General features: G+C 35.9%; 1 protein-coding gene across 4 annotated transcripts in view; it reads left to right on the forward strand.

Annotated features, from left to right (window-relative positions):
* The window catches only part of NRXN1 (neurexin 1), a 715,037-nt gene that overhangs the window by 616,835 nt on the left and 78,308 nt on the right, over window positions 1-19,894 (forward strand). For 3 of the 4 annotated variants that reach the window (XM_082756025.1, XM_082756020.1, XM_082756021.1), the window contains 2 exons: window positions 9,178-9,267; window positions 10,752-11,071. In XM_082756025.1, the coding sequence (XP_082612151.1) occupies window positions 9,178-9,267; window positions 10,752-11,071 (410 nt within the window). The remainder of the gene's footprint in view (window positions 1-9,177; window positions 9,268-10,751; window positions 11,072-19,894) is intronic. The other variant, XM_082756022.1, reaches the window with a different exon arrangement.

Consider the following 19,894-nt stretch of genomic DNA (forward strand, 5'->3'; position numbering starts at 1 on the left):
CCGAAAGAGTTGTTAGACACTGGAACAGGCTGCCCAGGGAAGTGGTGGAGTCACCATCCCTGGAAGTCTTTAAAAGACGTTTAGATGTAGAGCTTAGGAATATGGTTTAGTGGGGACTGTTAGCGTTAGGTCAGAGGTTGGACTCAATGATCTTGAGGTCTCTTCCAACCTAGAAATTCTGTGATTCTGTAAATTGTTCAATATTGATTGTTTTTTTTTTTTTTTCTTTCCGTGGAAAAAGATTAACTCTGAAAATCAAGGAGGTAAATTTAGACCTCCACAAAAATTAACTGCCAGTTTTGGGTTGTCCATCTAAAATGTGGCCTTACTAACTTCAAAACAGAGTGTCTTCTACTATGAAAGTGTGTTTTGGGCAAGAGCTTAAAGATTTGAATATTCTGATTTAGCTAGTACAGGTCAAATTCCTTATGTTAGATGTGGTATTGAAGCAGGTGGTTTTCCCTTCTGCATCCCAAAGGCTACTTTGCAACCACCCGAGACCTGAAAATGTCAAAGATCTGTAGCCTCAGTGGCCTTTTTAGGCCATGATTTAGCAATGTATTTGAGAACTTCCTTCTGTGGTTGATGTCCAGCATGTCTATAAGTACTTCTGAAGAGTAGGTTGCACTGAAACGGACTTTCAGTAAGAATGATAGGTGACAACAGGTAGATATTTCTCATATCTATCCTCCTCCCCTTAGAGGCACTTTATCCAGCAATGGCTCTTTTTCCCATCTAGACATAGATTATATGAGGAGTCATGAAGCACAAATGTCAGGAATGTGACAAATATGTTAAGATAATCATCTCTCCCCTCCCTTGAGACCTTTCTAAGTCTTAGAGGAAGGTAACTCAGTATAAGAGGTTTTAACATAGAAACACTGTTTGAGGAATACAGTTCTTAATTTTCTTCCAGATCAGAATCTCAAAGCACAATAAAATGTTTCACGATAATTCTCAGTCTTCTCAGACTGCACAAAAAAAAAAAAAAAAAAAAAAGCTAATAATAATCACAAGGAGAAAATATTTTGCTAATTGGAATCTCTTTTCAATTTTACCAAAAAACAGCTGTGTTTCATAAAAGTTATGGTGACATGCTACATGTCACAGATAAATTTGAGTGGAAAATAATGAGGCTTATGTATGTATATAATTGGGGAATCAAATTATTTTACTTTTTAACAGATAGAATTAAGTCACTACTGGAAGTCTACCCATGGCCACTATGATATTGTGTGGTGGACTGCTCATTACAGTTCTGCAGTCCTAAAACACTTCTTTTTATCTCAGTGAGCGTCTGTTTCTGTTATTTAGTTTCTGTTTCTATACCTTGCCAAAAGCATTAAGAAAAAAAAAAAAAAGCTCTGTGTACAAGTTTAAACCTTAAACCTTTCAATTTGAAATAGATTATTCTTTTATAGTAAAATGTCTGCAAGGCATAAATAAACAAATTGAAATGCCACTTTTAGACAGAACTGAAAGTCTGGAGCTTGCTTTGGCCAAGGGCTACTTTTTAGCTGCACTGCTGACACAGAACAGATTCTTCTCTCTTAAATGCCATTTTCTACCTGTATGGTGCATTTGGTTTCTTCTGCTTGGCAAAGGCTTGTCCAAATAATGACCTCAGTTTTGTTCTTTCTATTGGCTTGCATGTAATCATGCATATTCCTAGGAGAATGAGCTGACACAGCTTCAGCAGATACAGTTAATGTGACAAAACATCTGTATGGTTCAGGACATTGGGGCACAGTGGTGGTGAACTCTGGTGTTATCAAGCTTCATAAAAGAACATGAAATCAACAATTTTATGTTTTACAGTTGCAGTCAAGTTTGTCTGCTGTTGATGAGGGTTGATGCTGATTGCTTTAGATTTCTTATGTTTATTGTGTCTCTGGTCATGTAATGAGTGTGAAATTATTCTCACTATTCCCCACATTGCTTCCAAACAGTCTGTTAGAGCAACTCAGTTGCAGTGGCTTTGGTGTACACAACTGAAGCCCAAACTATTTTCTCTTATATTACATTGATTATTGCATAAGCAAGAGCAAAATTTAATCCCTGGGGATGTTTTTTGTTGTTTGTTTTACGCTGTTTAAAATAAGTTTTAATGTTGCAAATGGTCCAGAAATAATATATGAAAAACATCGTTTCCAAAAGCCTTTCACCAGCTACAATAAAATGCAATGATATGAGCAATTGCACAGCGTGTCCTTTTTCTGTCCTCAGCTCTTGCAGTGTGGATGAACTTAATTAGGAAGTTTGTGCGTAGTTAATAAGACCTTTCTTATTTATGGCTTCTACCTGAATACTAGATACTCATGGGATTAGAGACCAATAGAAATTTAAATAAGAGCTGAGCATGGTGTTTTCCATTTGCCATTGTTCATTTATATAATGTACTGTTTCTGTCAAGAGACATTCTATATAGTAGTTCATTGCTAGTGTGAAATGAAGATCATCCAGATTGCTACCTGGGCAAAAGTCAGAAGAACATATTCAGTAGTTGCTATCTCTGATCTAGCTAATTTTAGATACAGTAGGGTTGAAAAATTCTTCATTTTCCTGCTGTTGAAAAACTATTGAACAAGAAACTGCTTACAGTCAACTTCTGGTTAAAGTTCTATTGAGAAAGTAACCTTAAATGCTGTGACATTATGACTTAGAAACAGTTAAGAGTCCTTTTACCTTGGAGACCTGCAGAATGTCACTCTTGGAGTGATGTGGGACATGGTACTGTACTTATAACAATTCATTTTTTATTCTTTAATCTTCCTCTTTAATGATTTCTATCAATTTTCTTCCCTATTTTCGCAACAGCCATACATATTAGCCCCGTAATGCTTCACAGGCAGCACAAAAGATCTTTTTAAAACACCTGATAACAAAATATGACCTTTAATTTATCAGACAAGTCCTCTGTTTTCTTATCTCCTTCTTGTTGCTTTTCATCTTCTCTTGCTTGCTTTTGATATAATACACCAATCTCAAAGTAAGCAATCCAGAACTGCACAAACCAAGACCAATTGCATTATAGTAAGGAAGTGAGAATCAGGAAGAGTACACTCTTAGTTTAATTACTAATTAATCCCCTAAAAAATAATCAAAAACAAAACAGAGCAGAAGGTGGTTGATTTGAAGCGAAGGTTCACATCTCCCTGAGAGGTTAATGAGAGTTCTCAGTTTTATCCTCCAGAAAGTTGCAAAAATACGGTTTAATATATGGTTTAATATGCAAGCATGAAGCAAGGAACTTGCAGGTGAGGATAAAATGTTTCAGTACAGTGTGTAGTATCAGTGGAATGGGCATCAAATTGCACATACGTCTTTCAATAAATGTAGTAATTGGGTTCTTTAAGGGAACTTTGGTTGTTGCTTTGTATTTGATTGTATTATAAGCTACTGATGTGTGATTTCACTTTGCAGTGAAGACTACTGTCAGTCAGTCTGTAAATAGAATATTCTTTTGGGATAGTTAATATGCATTATGAGAAATTTGGTATTCCCTCTAGGGAGAAAAAGGCCATATATATTATGGCCATTTACTACAAACTTGGCAGATTTGACACATTCAAGTTTGCTTAAGTCATAGCATATGGCAGTTTCTTTTTTTATAGGTTAGCTCTTCTGTAATAAGGTAAAGCAGTGTAGAGTTGCAGCCTTACTTATTTGCTACAAATTCTTTCTCTGATTTTAGAGTTTCTTTGGATGTTAGTCATTTCACCGAGATGACTGTAAGGTTTGTTCAGGATATGCAACAAGAAAAAATGCTCATCCTAGAATTGTGTGCCTACCGTTCCTTCAAACACTGGAGGAAGCCCAAATCAGCCTTTTGGTTATTTAGCTCCACATATAAGAGTCTTCCAGAGTGACCACTGCATACTCCTCCAGATCTCCTAACTTATAATTCTTGTTGTAATGGGTAGTCCTGTCAGGCAGAGGGAGGGGACCTAAAAGATGGAGAGAAATGGAAATAGGCCCCTGTTTGGCGTCACAGGCAAGCCCACTCCCTACCCCCTCACCTCTCCACGTGCCTTTACACAATCGATTTGAGGCTTGGGAGCTTGAGGGATGAGTAGGTGAAGATGTCAGCCTCTTCTCACAGGTAACTAGTGATAGGACTAGAAGGAAGGATAGGGCTAGAAGGAATGGCCTCAAGTTGCACCAGGGGAGGTTTAGGTTGGAAATTAGGGGACGTTTCTTCTCAAAAGGAGTAGTTAGGCATTGGAACGGGTTGTCCAGGGAGCTGGTAGATTCACTGTGCAACTGTTTACAGAAAGGTTGGATATTGTACTTAGGAACGTGGCTTAGTGGGTCGTATTGATGGTAGGGTGATGGTTAGACCAGATGATCTTGGAGGTTTTTTCCAACTTTAATGATTCTATGTTGTACAAATTTTAGACCACAGTCTTTGTATTTTCAGTGTATTTGAACATTAATGTATCTTTGTACATACAACTGTAGGCACGGTAATAGTAATATATGATTTAGGAGGACTTTACTATGGACCATTAATGAGACTGGGCTTTCATTTCCTAGCCTGGCCACGTGATACAGTATGGGGACAGCTTGCCTCTATACCCTAGAGCCACAGTTGTTTCATCCCATGCTTTGCAGCTGACACTTTAGTCAGGTTTCATCCTTAACCATATCTGGAAGAATGATACGGGTCTCTGCCTTCCTCCTGCAGATGTCAGCGAAGTTATGATTCAGAAGTAGCACTGTCAAGATCATGATGAACAAAACTAGGGAGAGGGGGGCTGTTCATAAATGGAGATAGACCTCAGTTACTTCAGTTTGTTATTTTATTTCCTAGGAGATCACTGAGACTAACAAGGTGGATTTGTATTCTGTTGAAGGGTTTGTTTCAAAGAAAATATTCTCTAGACTTCAGGTTGTTCTTCACAGACTCTCAATTTTCAACCTTCTTATTCTCTTTCAAGGATGCTGCTATTTCACATCAATAACTGACACCTTTATTTCTGAGGACAAAATAGAATTACACTGCAGTACTGACAATATAATAAATCAGGAGGGATAAAATACATATTAGTGAAGTTCACATAGTTGGTTTGTCCCTGATGACCTATAGATATAAAGGTATGATTAAGTTTTTTGGGACTTCTTCTCAATCTTACCACAAGATTTTGCTCTGACTCAAAGATTTGACCTTTGCTGCTCCTCTCCGCTTACCTTGATTCTTTGAAATTACTGTTATTCCCTTGAAGTCTTTCTGTTCATACAGAATTAATACTTCGTTGTGACAAAATATTATCTGTTTGATAGAAGAATGATTCCATTCAGAGTTCAGTCAAGTTAGACAATGACATAGTGCACATCATGAGTGAAACATTTTTACCCAGCTTTTTTAATCAAAGAAATTTTGGCTATCTAGCCATGAAGTGTCATGCTGGGTAGTCATATATCCGTCTACAATTAAAGTTTAGGCAAATCATTTGTTTCTTGTGAATTACTGTTGAAAAGCATGCCTGACAAAACACTTAATCTTTCAAAAGTGTTACAGAAATAAAATCTCAAAGGTGCAGTTTTATTTAGAGTATGAAAATATTTATTAACCTTCTTGGAAGTATTTTTATTGAAGAAGTTCCTTGTGGTTCACCCTATTGGTAAAAACAAGTATAAATAAAGGAAGCATGAAGAATGTTCACTGAATACTCCTGAGAAAAACAATATGTAGTATTTTTGTTTTCCCTACTAGGGATAAGATTACCAGATGAAGTAAATGAACATAGTTTTGCTGAATTCAAAACAACTATTTGGGAAAAAAAAAGAGTTATTGAAAATATGTATTTATATTTTCAGTGTGATACTAGGATTTTTGTTGTTTTTAGTGTTGTTTTCAGTATTTTCAGCGCTATGTAATGTTTTGAATGTGCTTGTTAAGATACTTATGCATCTAGTAGTTTCCTCATTAGTAAACCTGTGTGTTCTCCTTGAAACTAAACCTGGAAAGTTCCACACCATTTCCTCCTAGCCTTTCCATTTATATTATCTACTAGAAGAATTTAAGCTAATGTAATAGTGTCAAATTGAGATGCATTTGACTATGCACTTTTCTCTCTGATGAGAGATAGGCTAATGTAATCAGCAATTATTTTTTTGTGTGACCTTTACGAATCAAATGGTTATTTCCTTACTTTTCATTTTTATTTTGCTCCCAGTGGTACAAGACTGCTGCAGTTAGTATAAAGCATAATTTATAGATAGAATCACATTATACTAGGGTTCAATATTCTCAAAAACGTATGTACCATATGGAGTTTTTAATGAAATAATTCAGAGAAATGTATAAGCTGGCCAGGACTAAATTTATATTGCTAATTTACAGAGGAGTTTCCATGATCACCATAGAGATATCCTGGAGCAGCAACCAAGTACTAAAAGTGAAAGGAGCAATAAACTTTGTCTAGGATAAATCCAGTGTTAGTAATGAAATTACAGTAGAGAGATGCCATAGTGGTAGAGATCTAGAGTGGTGACTACAGACTGTCCTTCCATGAGGTGCAACTAATGTACACTGACTGCTTGTAACAGCATAACATTTAATGCCTTCCTGGTGTATGCAGTTGCAAGCACTTCTTCAGTTTGACATGACTGTATGGGGCTTCTGCAGTCTAGGGAGCGTTAGTTCATGAATGGCACCCAGTAAATGACACTGAGTGATCTGTGAATCTCAAGTTAGTGATTATCAACATCCATGAGAATTCTTTCCATTGATTTAATAGATTCATGCACAAAAACTTCTTCTGAACAGTTTAGCCTTTTCTTATAAATAGCATAGGATTATTTCTTCTCCTTTTGTTTAAACATGGATAACAAAACAAGGATACCCAACAGCAACAAAAGTTCATGATTCATTTGTTTTAAGGTAAGGAAGCCTTTTGGAAATAGGACATTCTCACTTATTCTTTGAATTAACTGATAATACCTCAATAAAAACTGCATAAATACTTTAATAAAAAGCTAAATTTAAGTCTTAAAAATAACTGTCTGTCAGGAGATATCAATTGTTAACTCATTGATAAAAAACGTGGAGGATTGCATCTACTTATCTTTGGTCCCATGTTGATTACATGACATTTCTCACATTTTTCTGAAATTTGCATTCTGTAACAGAACGTTTGTCACGACTGAAGGAGCTAGTTTCAGGCCCAATATGAAGAACAGAAATTTCAAAGATCATAACATGAAAAAATAAAAGTCATAAGACGTTCTGTATTCTTATACCATGAGTCTTTTTCTAAACCTTGTATTTTAAATTTTCATTTTCCTGAAATAGTAGAAAATGGAAATTTTCAGTAAAATATTGTTTTTCAGAGAATGTTTCTGAGAGTTGAGAATGGAACAAAATGTGCATATGGAAATATATGTATGTGTATACTTCAATATATACACTCATGCGCTGTTTAATATTGACATGCATATAGTTCATATAGTACATTGGAAGGTGGATAGGAGAAGGACATCCTCTCAAAAGATCAGCTTCTGCCATAGTGAACTATATACATGCTAAACCAAATGTGGGAAACATGGTAAATTGCAGCTCATGGGATTTCAAAATAAGTATCTGCACAAAACCATGATGGTTTTTGGTACAGAAGCTGTTGCTTTTGCAGTTTCTGAGGGCTACAGAATTGATTCTTCACTGCAACCCTGTGTTGCTGGTAGAGGGGATAATTGTCTGACAAACTAGACAATTGATTTCCTGAATTTGGATAATAATTTGTTTTGATAACTAGCAGTAAGATCATGCTAGCTTAAGTAAATGTATTTCTGCACTACAATGGGCTACTGCACCCTGTACTTACTATTTCCACTGCAGATACAAGACTTGGTTCATTGCTGGTGAAAGTCAGAGAGTTTAAAGGTAGTTTGCACATTGAAGCAAGATTAAGTTTGGGTTAGGGCCTGAATTAGAAATAACTGCTTTTGACTGCTTTTCTTGTATCTCTTGAGTGCTCAAGTGCTTTTTATTTATTAAAAACAAAATAAAACAAAACAAAAACAAACAAACAAACAAACAAAACAATATGAACCAATATAATGGAAGCAAAAGATACTGTTGGTCTAAAATACTGCCACCACCAAAAACCTGTACAATGGAGGAAACATTGAGGTTTACCATCTCCTAGAAGACATTTCGACATTTCAAATAAAAGACAGCAGTGGGTGGTTTTCTGAGGAGTAATAGCTATGTCATTAAATCACACACAATACATATAATTAAAAATAAACATTTAAAGTGATTTGCTAATTATTCCTCGCTGTCTGATATATTCATGACTGTATCAACCTTATTTTATGTCAATGTTTTATTTTAAGCAATCAAGGACCTCTGAACAGACTGAGAATAGATGCAGTTTGCAAATATGACAAGTTTCCGGTTTGCATTGCAGAGTTCTGAATAGTTCTTAATTTATGAAACCCCACTAAAGATGGCCTCTTGCTAAATTGTTAAGTGTTTCTACATTTCAGAACAAGGTTACCTTTCAGCAAGTCACTTTTGTCAAAGCCTTGGTGTTCCTTCAAGATATGATCAACATGTCCTATGAGAATGTACAAATGGTGAATACCCTAGTCTGTTCTGTACTGTATATTTGGATCTCTGGAATTTGTTTAAGTGAAGCAAATAAGAATGCATTTTTTCTGACTAGGACATATTTTATGGCAGGTCTATTTCTAGACAGCAGAAGTGTGCCTTAAATGGTGATTAAGACTTGTGTTCTTCTTTAAATGACTAACCTGGAGTGAGAGGTTGGATGTCTTTGGAAAACTTAAACCTGTTTCACCTGAACATGTTTAACTAGTTAATAAGAAACATCAAAAAAGACAAAACCCTGAGGGCAATGATCATTTTTTTGTAAAGCCATTCTATGATGTTTAAATTTGTTTTTTGGGTCTGTCTATAACATAAGTTTAATAACCTAGCTCAAATGCAGATTTCTAATTTTCAATTAACATAGGAATAATTTTGTTTGCTAAAATAAAATAAATGAATGAATGAAAAGTCTGAACCATGAAATGTTCCAGGTAGCACTTTTTAAAATTCCAAATTTCAAAAAATCATGTGGCAACTGTATAGCTCAAGCTTTAAGTATTAACTTTTAACCTTTGACCTTACAGATTTTAACCAATGAAATGTCTCTTTAAACTTTAAAGGAAACAATGATAACGAGCGCCTGGCGATTGCTAGACAGCGAATTCCATATCGACTTGGTCGAGTAGTTGATGAATGGCTACTCGACAAAGGTAAAAAACATTGATTAAAACTTCAAATAAAAAAATAATTTGAACATAACCAAGTAGTACTTCATTGTAACACTAATAAACATAAAAAATAAATTTCAGTAAAACTAAATTAAAAACAAATTTAAAATAGTAAAATATAGAGTAATATTTGCATACCTTGTATAATAATTTCTCTACATTTCTAGAAGTACCAGCTGTTTAATAATCTTACCCTGATAACTTAAGGTTAAAGGGACTGTTAAATATAATCCACTAACTCAATCTATGAAGGTACTCACAGCAAACATTAACAAAAAATTATAAATCATTCATAGATTATATTACATGCTCCAGCATCTAAATTATTAACTAAAAATATATGTAGTTATGATATCTTCATTATGGTCCTGAAAAAAAAATTTGTTTAAAGTGTAGGAATCTTAAATAGTGGGCAAGATGAATTGCCAATCAAAATGAAGTCCCTTTAACGTTTGCAACCTTCTAAGGGGATTTTGGAACAAACACTAATTAAAACAGAACTTAAAGTTGTGTGCATGCTTTTTGTGAGCAGAAACCAATCTGCTAAAGTGACTTCTATTTACTAAGAGTGGTACTGTTGCTGAGGATTTCTCTGTTGAATGGAAATGTGCCATGATTTCTCCATCGGTATGTGTATCATTTCTGAAGCCGCTTTTACATCTAAAATCTTTTATTTTAATTGATAGCCTTGCTGAAAGCCAATCAGACATCTATTTTTGAATCTGCCTCTGAGATACTCAGTGTAAACCATGTGTTTCTTTTCAGTGTGTATGTTGAAGGAAAATAAACATTTAAATACAAAAAGGAAACATTTAATTAAAAAAGTAAATATTTTATTCACTGATACATAGATATGACAGATTACTGCATAACGTTCTTTAAAATTCTCTTAACCTAGTGATATGTTTGCATATATATAAACTCTGTGTGTATATACATATTTGTATATGTCTATACATACATAAACTCACATGTACATACTTAAAGCTATAGGCCCAACAGTGTATTACATGGAAAAATCTTTGAAATGTTTGCAGTCTTTGAAGAAAAAATAAGGAAATAGAAACCTGGCATTCTTGACACACACCAAAAAGCTTAACACTGTGTTCAGGTAAAAGGAAGAGGGTTATTATAGTACTGGAAGCGTTTACAAATATATTTGATTGGCCTTTTAGCAAAAACAAACAAAACACACACACAGACACACAGACACACAGACACACACACACACACACACACACAAAAAGCAACCACACACTAAAAATGTGGCAAATTTAGAAATTGCAAATGCTCTCAAAATTTATGCATTTCATGGACACCTCATTAAAAAGCAATGAATTATGAGTCAAATCTTTTCTTATAGTTTATTGCTGTCATTATTCACTCCATGAAAATCTGTTATCATTCTTGTAGAGTACGGTGTTCACAGTCAACATTTTTGCATGTATATAATATTATCTTTACAGGGCGTCAGCTTACAATCTTCAATAGCCAAGCAACTATAAAAATTGGAGGCAAGGAACGTGGCCATCCTTTCCAAGGCCAGCTCTCTGGTCTTTACTACAATGGCTTGAAAGTTCTGAATATGGCAGCAGAAAATGATGCCAACATCGTTATAGAAGGAAATGTGAGACTTGTTGGTGAAGTGCCTTCCTCTATGACAACTGAGTCTACAGCCACAGCAATGCAGTCTGAGATGTCAACATCAGTCATGGAAACAACCACCACTTTGGCCACAAGCACCGCGAGAAGAGGAAAGGCCCCGACAAAAGAGCCTATTGGTCAGGTTAGTCAGCTTCCTCGCCTTTTCCAAAAGTTTTCTCATCTTTGAGTGTGGCTTTCTGTATTGCATTCACACTACGGATGAAATTATTCCTGTTGAAGAAATGTATGAGTTAAAGATAAAAGTTCAGTAACATATATGGCTCACAGATATGATGTTGGTCAGCATTTAGAAGCTATTGCTCTTTGTTTAAAATAGGCAGACTTACCAGTTCAGATTTTTCTTGTGATGACTTTTATTGCCGTGCCATCCATCTTCAGAATGGTGCATTTTTTTTTTTTTAATTCTATGTGGTTCCTATGTAATTCCTGTGATAGCTAACATTGATTATTTTCAGTGTGGAAGTGCAGGATTTCTGGAATTAAGACATAATGAAATGAAGTGGTATGTTTATCCATGAGATGGAGAAATGAGAACAGGAAGATGGTGAGAAGGCAAAAAAAAATGATGGAGGCTGGAAAGGGAGAATTAGCACTTTCCAGCAAATTAAAAGTTTTAGAATCTTCTCAGGCAGAATTCCTCAGAAGAGATGGTGGCTGCAAAGGGAATTAAGAGCACCCTGCACCCTGGGAGATTCAGGCTCCAAGTCAGAGACTGTTGTTTACTGTTTATTGAGGTTATTTACATCTCATGAATGTAGTGATATATTTAGTAGCTTTCAGGTTTTGTCAGCATCTCTGTATGTGGGGAAATTTAATTTTCTTTTTTTTTTTTTAAAGAAAGAGGGGGAAGCAGGTGAGTTGAATTAAGTACCTTCATCTGGTGGCTACCTTGAATAATAGCATTCAGATTTTGTACTTTAAAAAACTAAAACTTACCAAGACACTTCTCTAGTAGAGAAGATTCTTATATTTTTTTATTTATGTTTATTCTGATGTGTGCTTAAAATTTATTAAAAAAAAAAAAATACACTGAAAAGCTTTTCATATGTTTACTTGGTTCACATGCTTGTTTGTGCACCCACTGTGCCGTTAGACCTTGACAGCTCCACTCCAAGATTCAGAAGTAGAACAAAGAGCAAAGAAAGTGACACAAGCTGTAGGGAGGAATAGAATCATGATGTGATGAACGAAGTTAATTTTCTCAAAAATGGAGGAGAATATGCCGGTTAGACTGGGAATTTGGGGTCAAGTTGCCTGTTTTCTGTGTAAAAACTCAGCACACTGTTTGAATTTGATCGGGACATCAAACTTTGACACATCAGCTTTTTTTGTCTGTAGTATTTTTGTACACTTTATGCTATGGATTGACTACAGTGATGTAGAAGTAAAAAAAAAAAAAAAAAAGTTTTGTAAAATGAGGCAAAACATTTAAGTTAAAAGTGAGCGTTTAAAAATCTTATTGATCTGTATTTTCAAGTAAACACAGTTTTATGCATTTTCCTTGTTTATGAATCTCTCTTTTTGTATGAGAATCTAAAAAAAAAAAAAAAAAGAAGGGGAGGGATGGGACACAACGAAAACCAGAGATGGAAGGAACCAGCTGCCTCTAGAAAACGCCATTCATTGTAAAGCTGTTCAGTAGACTGTAGTTGTTTTAATGGCTATTGCAGTAGGCTGCAGTGTTTTATTAAATAAGCAATAAATTTTCTTCACCATTAATTGTGTTTTAAACAGCATCTCCTATTTCATTATCCATATAGTCTGATCTCAATGAGATGCAAGACCACCAAATTTCAGAGGGGGAGATCAAGTATCTAAATGAGCAGTACATCCTTACAGAGTGGAACAATTTGAGCTAAATTAATGTTAATAAAAGACAATTAAGCTAATTTTATTTTTATAAAATTAAACTGTTCTAACAATTCTCAGCATGCTTTTGGCCTCTGCAGCTCTCTCAGGTAACTCTGAGGCCCTATTTGGGAGTAAGAGTGTCTCAGGGACCATTCTCAGTTTGGACCTTGCATAATCAGTGGGTGATAGGAGTTTACTGGTATAGTTGCTGTATCAGTTGGTGTCAATTGCCAGAAATATTCCCCACAGAATCTCACCAAGGAGATTTTTCTCTTTGAGGTATTCCAATTGCATATTTTGTGGGAAAAAAGTGTCCTAAATGAGCAACTCCAGCAAACCTTTTTTTTTTTTTTTTTTTTTTTTTTTTTTTTTTTTTTGTGAAGAACTGAAATATATGACTAGGCAAAAATATCTTCCAAAGATTTGTTTCCAGATGCCTGAAATAAGGTGTGGCCCTTACCAACTTTATCAGAACATCCATGCCGTTTTTTTACTCGCTGCCTCTGGAGCAGTGACCTTAGTGCTACTGTGCCATTCCTTCAACCCCTCCTGGCTGAACTGGTTACAGCACAATGCTGTGAGCAACTGCTTATTAATGCTGCATCATAAGGCTCAGGCAGGCTCCAGGAGCATCTGGATATCCATAGCATCTCGCCAAAGCACATTCTGAGGGTGAAGGTTTAGGTTGATCTACCTCACCTTCTTCCTCTGTCCATTTAAAGCTTCTAGGTAGGAATATTTCTGTATTTAAGAACCTGAAATCAGCCTTTCAAAGGAAAGTGTTCAGTGTTAATGCTGTCAAAACACATGGCATCCTGATTCTTTACCTGAGCCTTTCTTGCTATTAATAATCCACAGTGGTTTACTTCAGTTATGTCTAAACATCTTGCTTGGTAGGATCTGTGTTGTCATTACAATTATAATAGTTAATTAGCCAGGCACTGCTCTGAAACATAGTTTGCAATCAGGCCTGTGATTTGTTTTTAAGAGAGAGATAATATCCCAAAATCAAAGCTAAAATTTGTCTTGTAAAGTTTGCTATGTTACTCGTGCAACAATCTCAGACCTAGAAAGCTACTAAATCAAATTACAGATGAGATTTCTTCTATTCATTAATACCTGTTTTCTGGTTCTACTTGAGTGTAATAATTTTTGTGCTAGTGATTTATAGGACCTCCCACGGGTTTGTCCTGCAGTGTACTGAGTAGTCAATTTATATCTTTATTTTGCTTGGAGATGAGGGCACTCATTCTCTCAAGGAAAATCTACTTTTCCTTTCTGCATCCCTTTCATTTTTGTCCTTTACACTTTTTTCTGACTTTATTTACACATAACCTCTGCAAGAGTGTCAACTACATTGACATAATGTAGTCACAAGAAGGAAAGGTACCTTTCTGGCATTAATTACGTTACTGAAGAAAATACACAGCTGAAAAGCAATTGCTAATAAAAAAAAAAAAAAAAAAACTTACATTATTGCAAACCAGTGCATGTCTGAAATAGAATAGAAGCAAATGATCTAATCAGTCAGAAATTGTTTGCTCCATTTGCAGAGGTATTGAATTCAATTAAAGATTATAATACTTAAAGAAGAACATTTAAATCTCTATTTATAGGAAATGTTTTTTTTAAAGAACCTACAGTATTAGCGTTTAAATTGATGAAGTGTGTGCTTCTCAGCAGATATCTAACTAATGCAACATATGATACAAGATAGACATGATACTTACTAGAATGTATGTTGAACACCGTTGTGCATGATTTTCAACAAATGAGTTCTTAGCGCTTCTGAAACAAATTTCTTTTTGTTACTGACTATGCTCTAAACGAAGGTTTTCCCTATTGGAGGCTGTGTCATATTTTAACAATGGATGTTTTGGTGATGACGGACATCTTAATTATTATACTTGTAACTGTAGATTTTCAAAGTGGAGAAAGGTACTCAAAGCCTATTGAATGTCAATGGTAGGTGAATGACTCATTTTCCTTAGTGCCTTGAAAATCCCACCCTCCTTTCTCCTTGATTATAACGGCATCTACAGCTGTCAGCCTTTCTGCAAGGCACTGCATAAACACATAGAAAGTGACAGCCCCTGACTCAAATAGCTTACAGAATAAACAAAAGTTATCAGGTAAGGAGGAAGACAAAAAAAAAAAAAAAGGTGTTTTCAGTGTTAATGGGCTGCATGCAGATTTGCAGCCATCATGAGGGAGGGGTAGTTTACTACATGTTTTTTTTATCTAGGATCTTCAGATAGCAGACCCTGAACTCCAGTTCTCCTCTATGACCATTGTGTAGCTTACAGTAGACTCTTTGGAGCAGGCATTTTAACGATTGGGCTGCTCAGTTTGCCTCTGTTGAGCAATTGGTTCACAGTCAGTATCTGGTGGGTGGTTGACAAGAGGTTTTCTTTACTTTGTTCCTCACTTTGCCATTGACGCTTGGGGGAACCCATGGTGATTGGAGCATGAGCTGAGAATTGTAAGAGAACTTCTTCACTCCACTTATGCTGGAGAAGAGAAGATTGCTCACCTCCTTCCTGCAGCAAGGTAGCCTGTAAATTCCTAATATTTATCTTCTTTGACCTCTTTAAAAGTGTAGTTAGATACGTATTTTAGTTTTTTAGAAGATGTTCCTGAAATTTGGCATTCCTTCAAGTGCAAGAAAAGAAATCCCCAACCTTAAGTGTTGCACCAGTAGGATTCCTGTGAAGTTCTAGACTATATTGCTAACTTTTGTTGAGTTGCAAGTATACGCAGGGGCTTAGGAATCATGAATTTGTTCTAAGAACATCATTCCGTTTATGAAGTTATTCAACTAAATAATGCAGTTCTTCATTCTTTTTCACTTTTATTTTTGATGCTTTTTTAAAAAGCTTGTTTACAAGCTTTTCTATTCAATCATGAAGGTGATAAACTTCTTTTAAAAACTGAAAATAAAGGAGATTAGTTCCATAACTCCATGAGACAAAATGCAAAACATCAAGTACTGCAAGGCTTGCAATAAAAATTGCAAGAGTTGGCAGAAGTGAAAAGGCTTCAAAAGGACTTTGAGTATGTGTTTTCCTTGAATTAGGATATCACAATCAGGCGTTTAGTATCTCTTTGGCATGTCTGTGTGGAACTGTATTAATTGGAAATCATAAATGAAGTGATAGTAAATCAAGAATAATATGCTTATTTCTCATCTGTTTCTAAGGATTTGATTATGACAGCCCATCCACACAGCAGCCCCTGCTCTCTTCTGTTGGAAACCATTTCTGAAGGTTGTGTGCAAAATAGCTTTTTTTATTTTTCATAAAGGATTCTGGCAGTCCTCTTGTCCTCATCAGAGTGGGCTCTTATTGATAACACTAAGCCACTTAACCAGCGATTGCAATACACTGTGAGATGATTGCATGTTTTGGAACAATAGGCACTGATTTTTGGTCAAGCAGAATTAAATTGACTTCATATTAAATTGATGAGCTGAAATTTGGTCAGTTCCCTTAGAGGGCATACATCAGGTGAAGGGTATGTTTCTTTACGTGCATTGAAGCAGTGGATTTAAATAGCATTCATTGTAGCAGTAACAGCGATGGGCACCTTGCCAACCAAATAAACACAAGCATTTGAAAAAGACAGGGGGTGTCTTTCATGGGAAGAGTTCAATTTAAGAAATGGTACTTGAGTACTTGACTTTTGCACAGGATCATAAATGTGGTTGTGTTTGTTTTTTTTCCTCCTATTTTATGGAGATGCGCCAATCATGAAATCAATGTAGTTAATAGGAGGAAGAGTATTCTCCACCCGTCTCAGTTTAAAATTATCTGCTGTAAGGTCTGCAATGTGTTCCTACACACAGGCAGTTCTGTGCCTCTGAACTGCTGCTGCTTCTTCCTCTGGATGTTCACACCAACCAGTCCACAAATCATTGGCCCCAGCAGACAATGCTCTTCCCAAGTGTCTGGTAAATTGCAAGGAACTCAACAGGTGCTCCCTAGCGTATAACAAATCCCATAGCAGCAAGCTTCACAGTGATCAGCTTTAACTCCATATGTGCTCTGTAGATGACAGAAACTGGGGAATTTAAGTGTTAAGGACAGAATTATATTGCACTAGGTAGCATATGTGGTAGTTGTGGAAGTGCACACATTTTAATTGCAGGTAGATATACAGATGTCTAGGTGTACAGACTGACGGCTGAGTTTTTCAAAGGGAGCTTGGTTTCTGGCTTTTGCTAAGGATGTTTGGCTAAGGTAGGCTGTGGGACGGGAAGGTCAATTCCAGGACTTCTAGTGAAAGTGTCTGTTCTGAATTTAACAAAATGGAGTAAATCTTGCTGCCTTCATCTTGCTGCTGATCTGTATGCAGATCAGCTGATGGTAATGGGGAGGTGCAATTCAAGTAGCTGAGACATGTCAACGTCTGATTATATATAGGTCAATATTATTTAAGGGTGTTATGGGGCATCACTGCATGAAGGCATATTACGCTGATACCTCATTTTGGCCATATGCCAGGAGACAAGCATAAAGGATTGACCAACAGGACACTGTGACACCAAAGATAGGTGACCTCAATTCCACAGCTCCCAGTTGTGGTGTGACCACCTTTTAAACAACATGGTGATGAGGAATGATGGAGCAGGCTCATATGCAACCCACAGCTGTGTTATGCTGCTTTGCTGATACAAAAAGCCAATTAACCCTCTTTAAGTAATTAGAGAACTCTGGCTGTTTTGCATTATTATTTTTTAATTAAAACTATAAAGTATATTATGTAATATATAATAATAACAATTGCTATCTCATATAATATTTTTATTGTATTTGTGGTTAGCATTTACACAAAGAATTGTAAATATTTTTATAAAGCAAATTCTAGGTAAGAATTTGTATTTGAACACATAAATTCACAAGTGTGTAAAGGTGAGAAAAATGCAAAGTTAAAGCTTTTGAGACTGTATAGAGTAAGAAAAAGATATGAAAATATTTTTGTTTCCTCTTGAAGAGTGGAAGGCGAAATCTGTTGTATAACCTGGGAGCAGAACAGTTCCATATTTGACAGTGTCAAATTTTCAGGTTTTGGCACATATTCCCATTCTATCTCAATAACTAAACACATTTCCGTGCCTTTGAAGAGTAAGTTATGTCTTCACAATGTTTGACATATACCCATTCTTCATTTTCTTATGTGTATTGATGTTTGGGTTTGAAGAAGTATATTTAGATGAAGTCTCAGTTTGTTTGCAGAGATGGCTTACAACTCCTCAGGGCTGTAACAGCAGTTGAATCATCTAGGTGACTGTCCTCTCCCAAGAATTAGGATCAGAAATGTTGATAGCAGATGATGTGGGGATGCCATTAACCCTACAGCCAACAGTATATGCCATGATGCATTCCCCAGCCCCTTTCTTTATGGCATCTGTGACATCTACCTTTGGATGAAGACAATGCAGACAAGAAGACAAGGGCTCTCTAAACCAGACCTAAAAGCTGGTCTAGAGTTTTTACGTGCAACAGAAAACATGAAATCCATACCATGTTTTTTGTTGTTGTTTGTTTTTTTTTAACAGACTGCTTTTTTATTTTTTTCTAATGATTTTGATAATTCAATTAATACTTTGAAGTGTAGTTGTTTGTTAATACTGATATTTAAGCAAGATCTCTAAAAATTAAAATAAGATACCATGAACACTGAAATTCGTTAAATATGTTTTAATATTTAGTCACATATGAAATTCCCATTCTCCTTCAAAGTATATGTTTATTGAGTATGGGATCCTCAGTTGAAGCACTGAAGTGAAAAAATACTGAATTCCACAGCCAATGCAGTCAAATCTGTCATTGGCACAAATTGAAAGACATCAGGCTCTTAGAGGAGCTGAACTGCATGTGTTCTGGTGCCATCCTGGACTTCTGTTGCAATTGCAGATCCACGTCCTGTGTTTAAAAAGCAAAGATATTTTTTATTTTAAGTTAATATCTGTTCTGGATGAACATTTTCAAATGTTCCTTCAGATTCATTAATATCTATGACTTAATTCATTGTCTTGAAAATTTTATCTTGTCACCTCTATATAGAGATACTATAACATGTAAGTTACTTACAGAATACTTTTATGTATTGCCATTGAATTCCTAAATAATAAGTACTGTTGCTAGTTTATCATCTGTAGACAATTTCACCTCTGAAACAACAGCTTCATGTCACTGAGGCTCATAGGATAAGACTGTCAGTGAGTTGTTAGCAAGGAAGGGCTCATACAGGCTGTTGTAGCATACTGGGCCACTGAGATCAAATCCTGTCCATTTGCTTGAGAGATTACATGCATAAAAATGCACTGCTAATTAATGCATTGTAGGGGAAAGTGGGAACTTAACCAGAAATGATAATTCCCATACACTGCACTATACAATCCAAAGAAGGCAGGCTGCTGCTATTCTGCATGGGTTACTTTGTCTTTAGTTCTGCTGTGCATTATCTTTAAGAGGCATCATCCAGCCTGTTGTGATGAAGGTTGGTCATTACACATGGTGCAAAGCCTGGCCTTTTACAGATTACCTGAGAAGAGGCAGCATGGGGAGCACCTCTTCTTTTCACACAGTGAATTGTTAGTCTGACTTAGCAAGAGAATTTTAAAGAGCTAACAGAAACTGGAAGGGGGTTGGGGTGGATGTTAAAATAAATTACAATATTGTTAGTATCCAAAGAACATAAAGACACTTGTCTAAGTTGTTGATTAATTGCTTGTAAATCGAAGCTGGTTTTTAAGTTCAGTTTGTGAGGAAAAGGATCTGAGGCCACTTACAGCTGCAATTCCATGCATTCAGAAGGCTTCTGACCCCTTTCTTAGGGGTCATCCTTTCATGAAGTGATGCTTAGTTCTATCTCATGTTCTGTGTCTGCCAGCTGTTCCCCCTCAACGCATTTCAGCACTCTAAACAAATATTATTACATCAGGATTATACTGAAATGGGATTGTTTCACCCATCTGGAACAAGAGGATGTTGTAGACTTAGTGACCCATAACCACACAGTCAAGTAGCTGCTATGCATTTTTCTGCATTTTGGATAGCTGAAAAGGCCTGGGTGTTACAGTCACTACTTA

Source organism: Aythya marila (assembly GCF_965140915.1).
Source record: "Aythya marila genome assembly, chromosome: 3".
Classification (NCBI taxonomy): Eukaryota; Metazoa; Chordata; class Aves; order Anseriformes; family Anatidae; genus Aythya; species Aythya marila.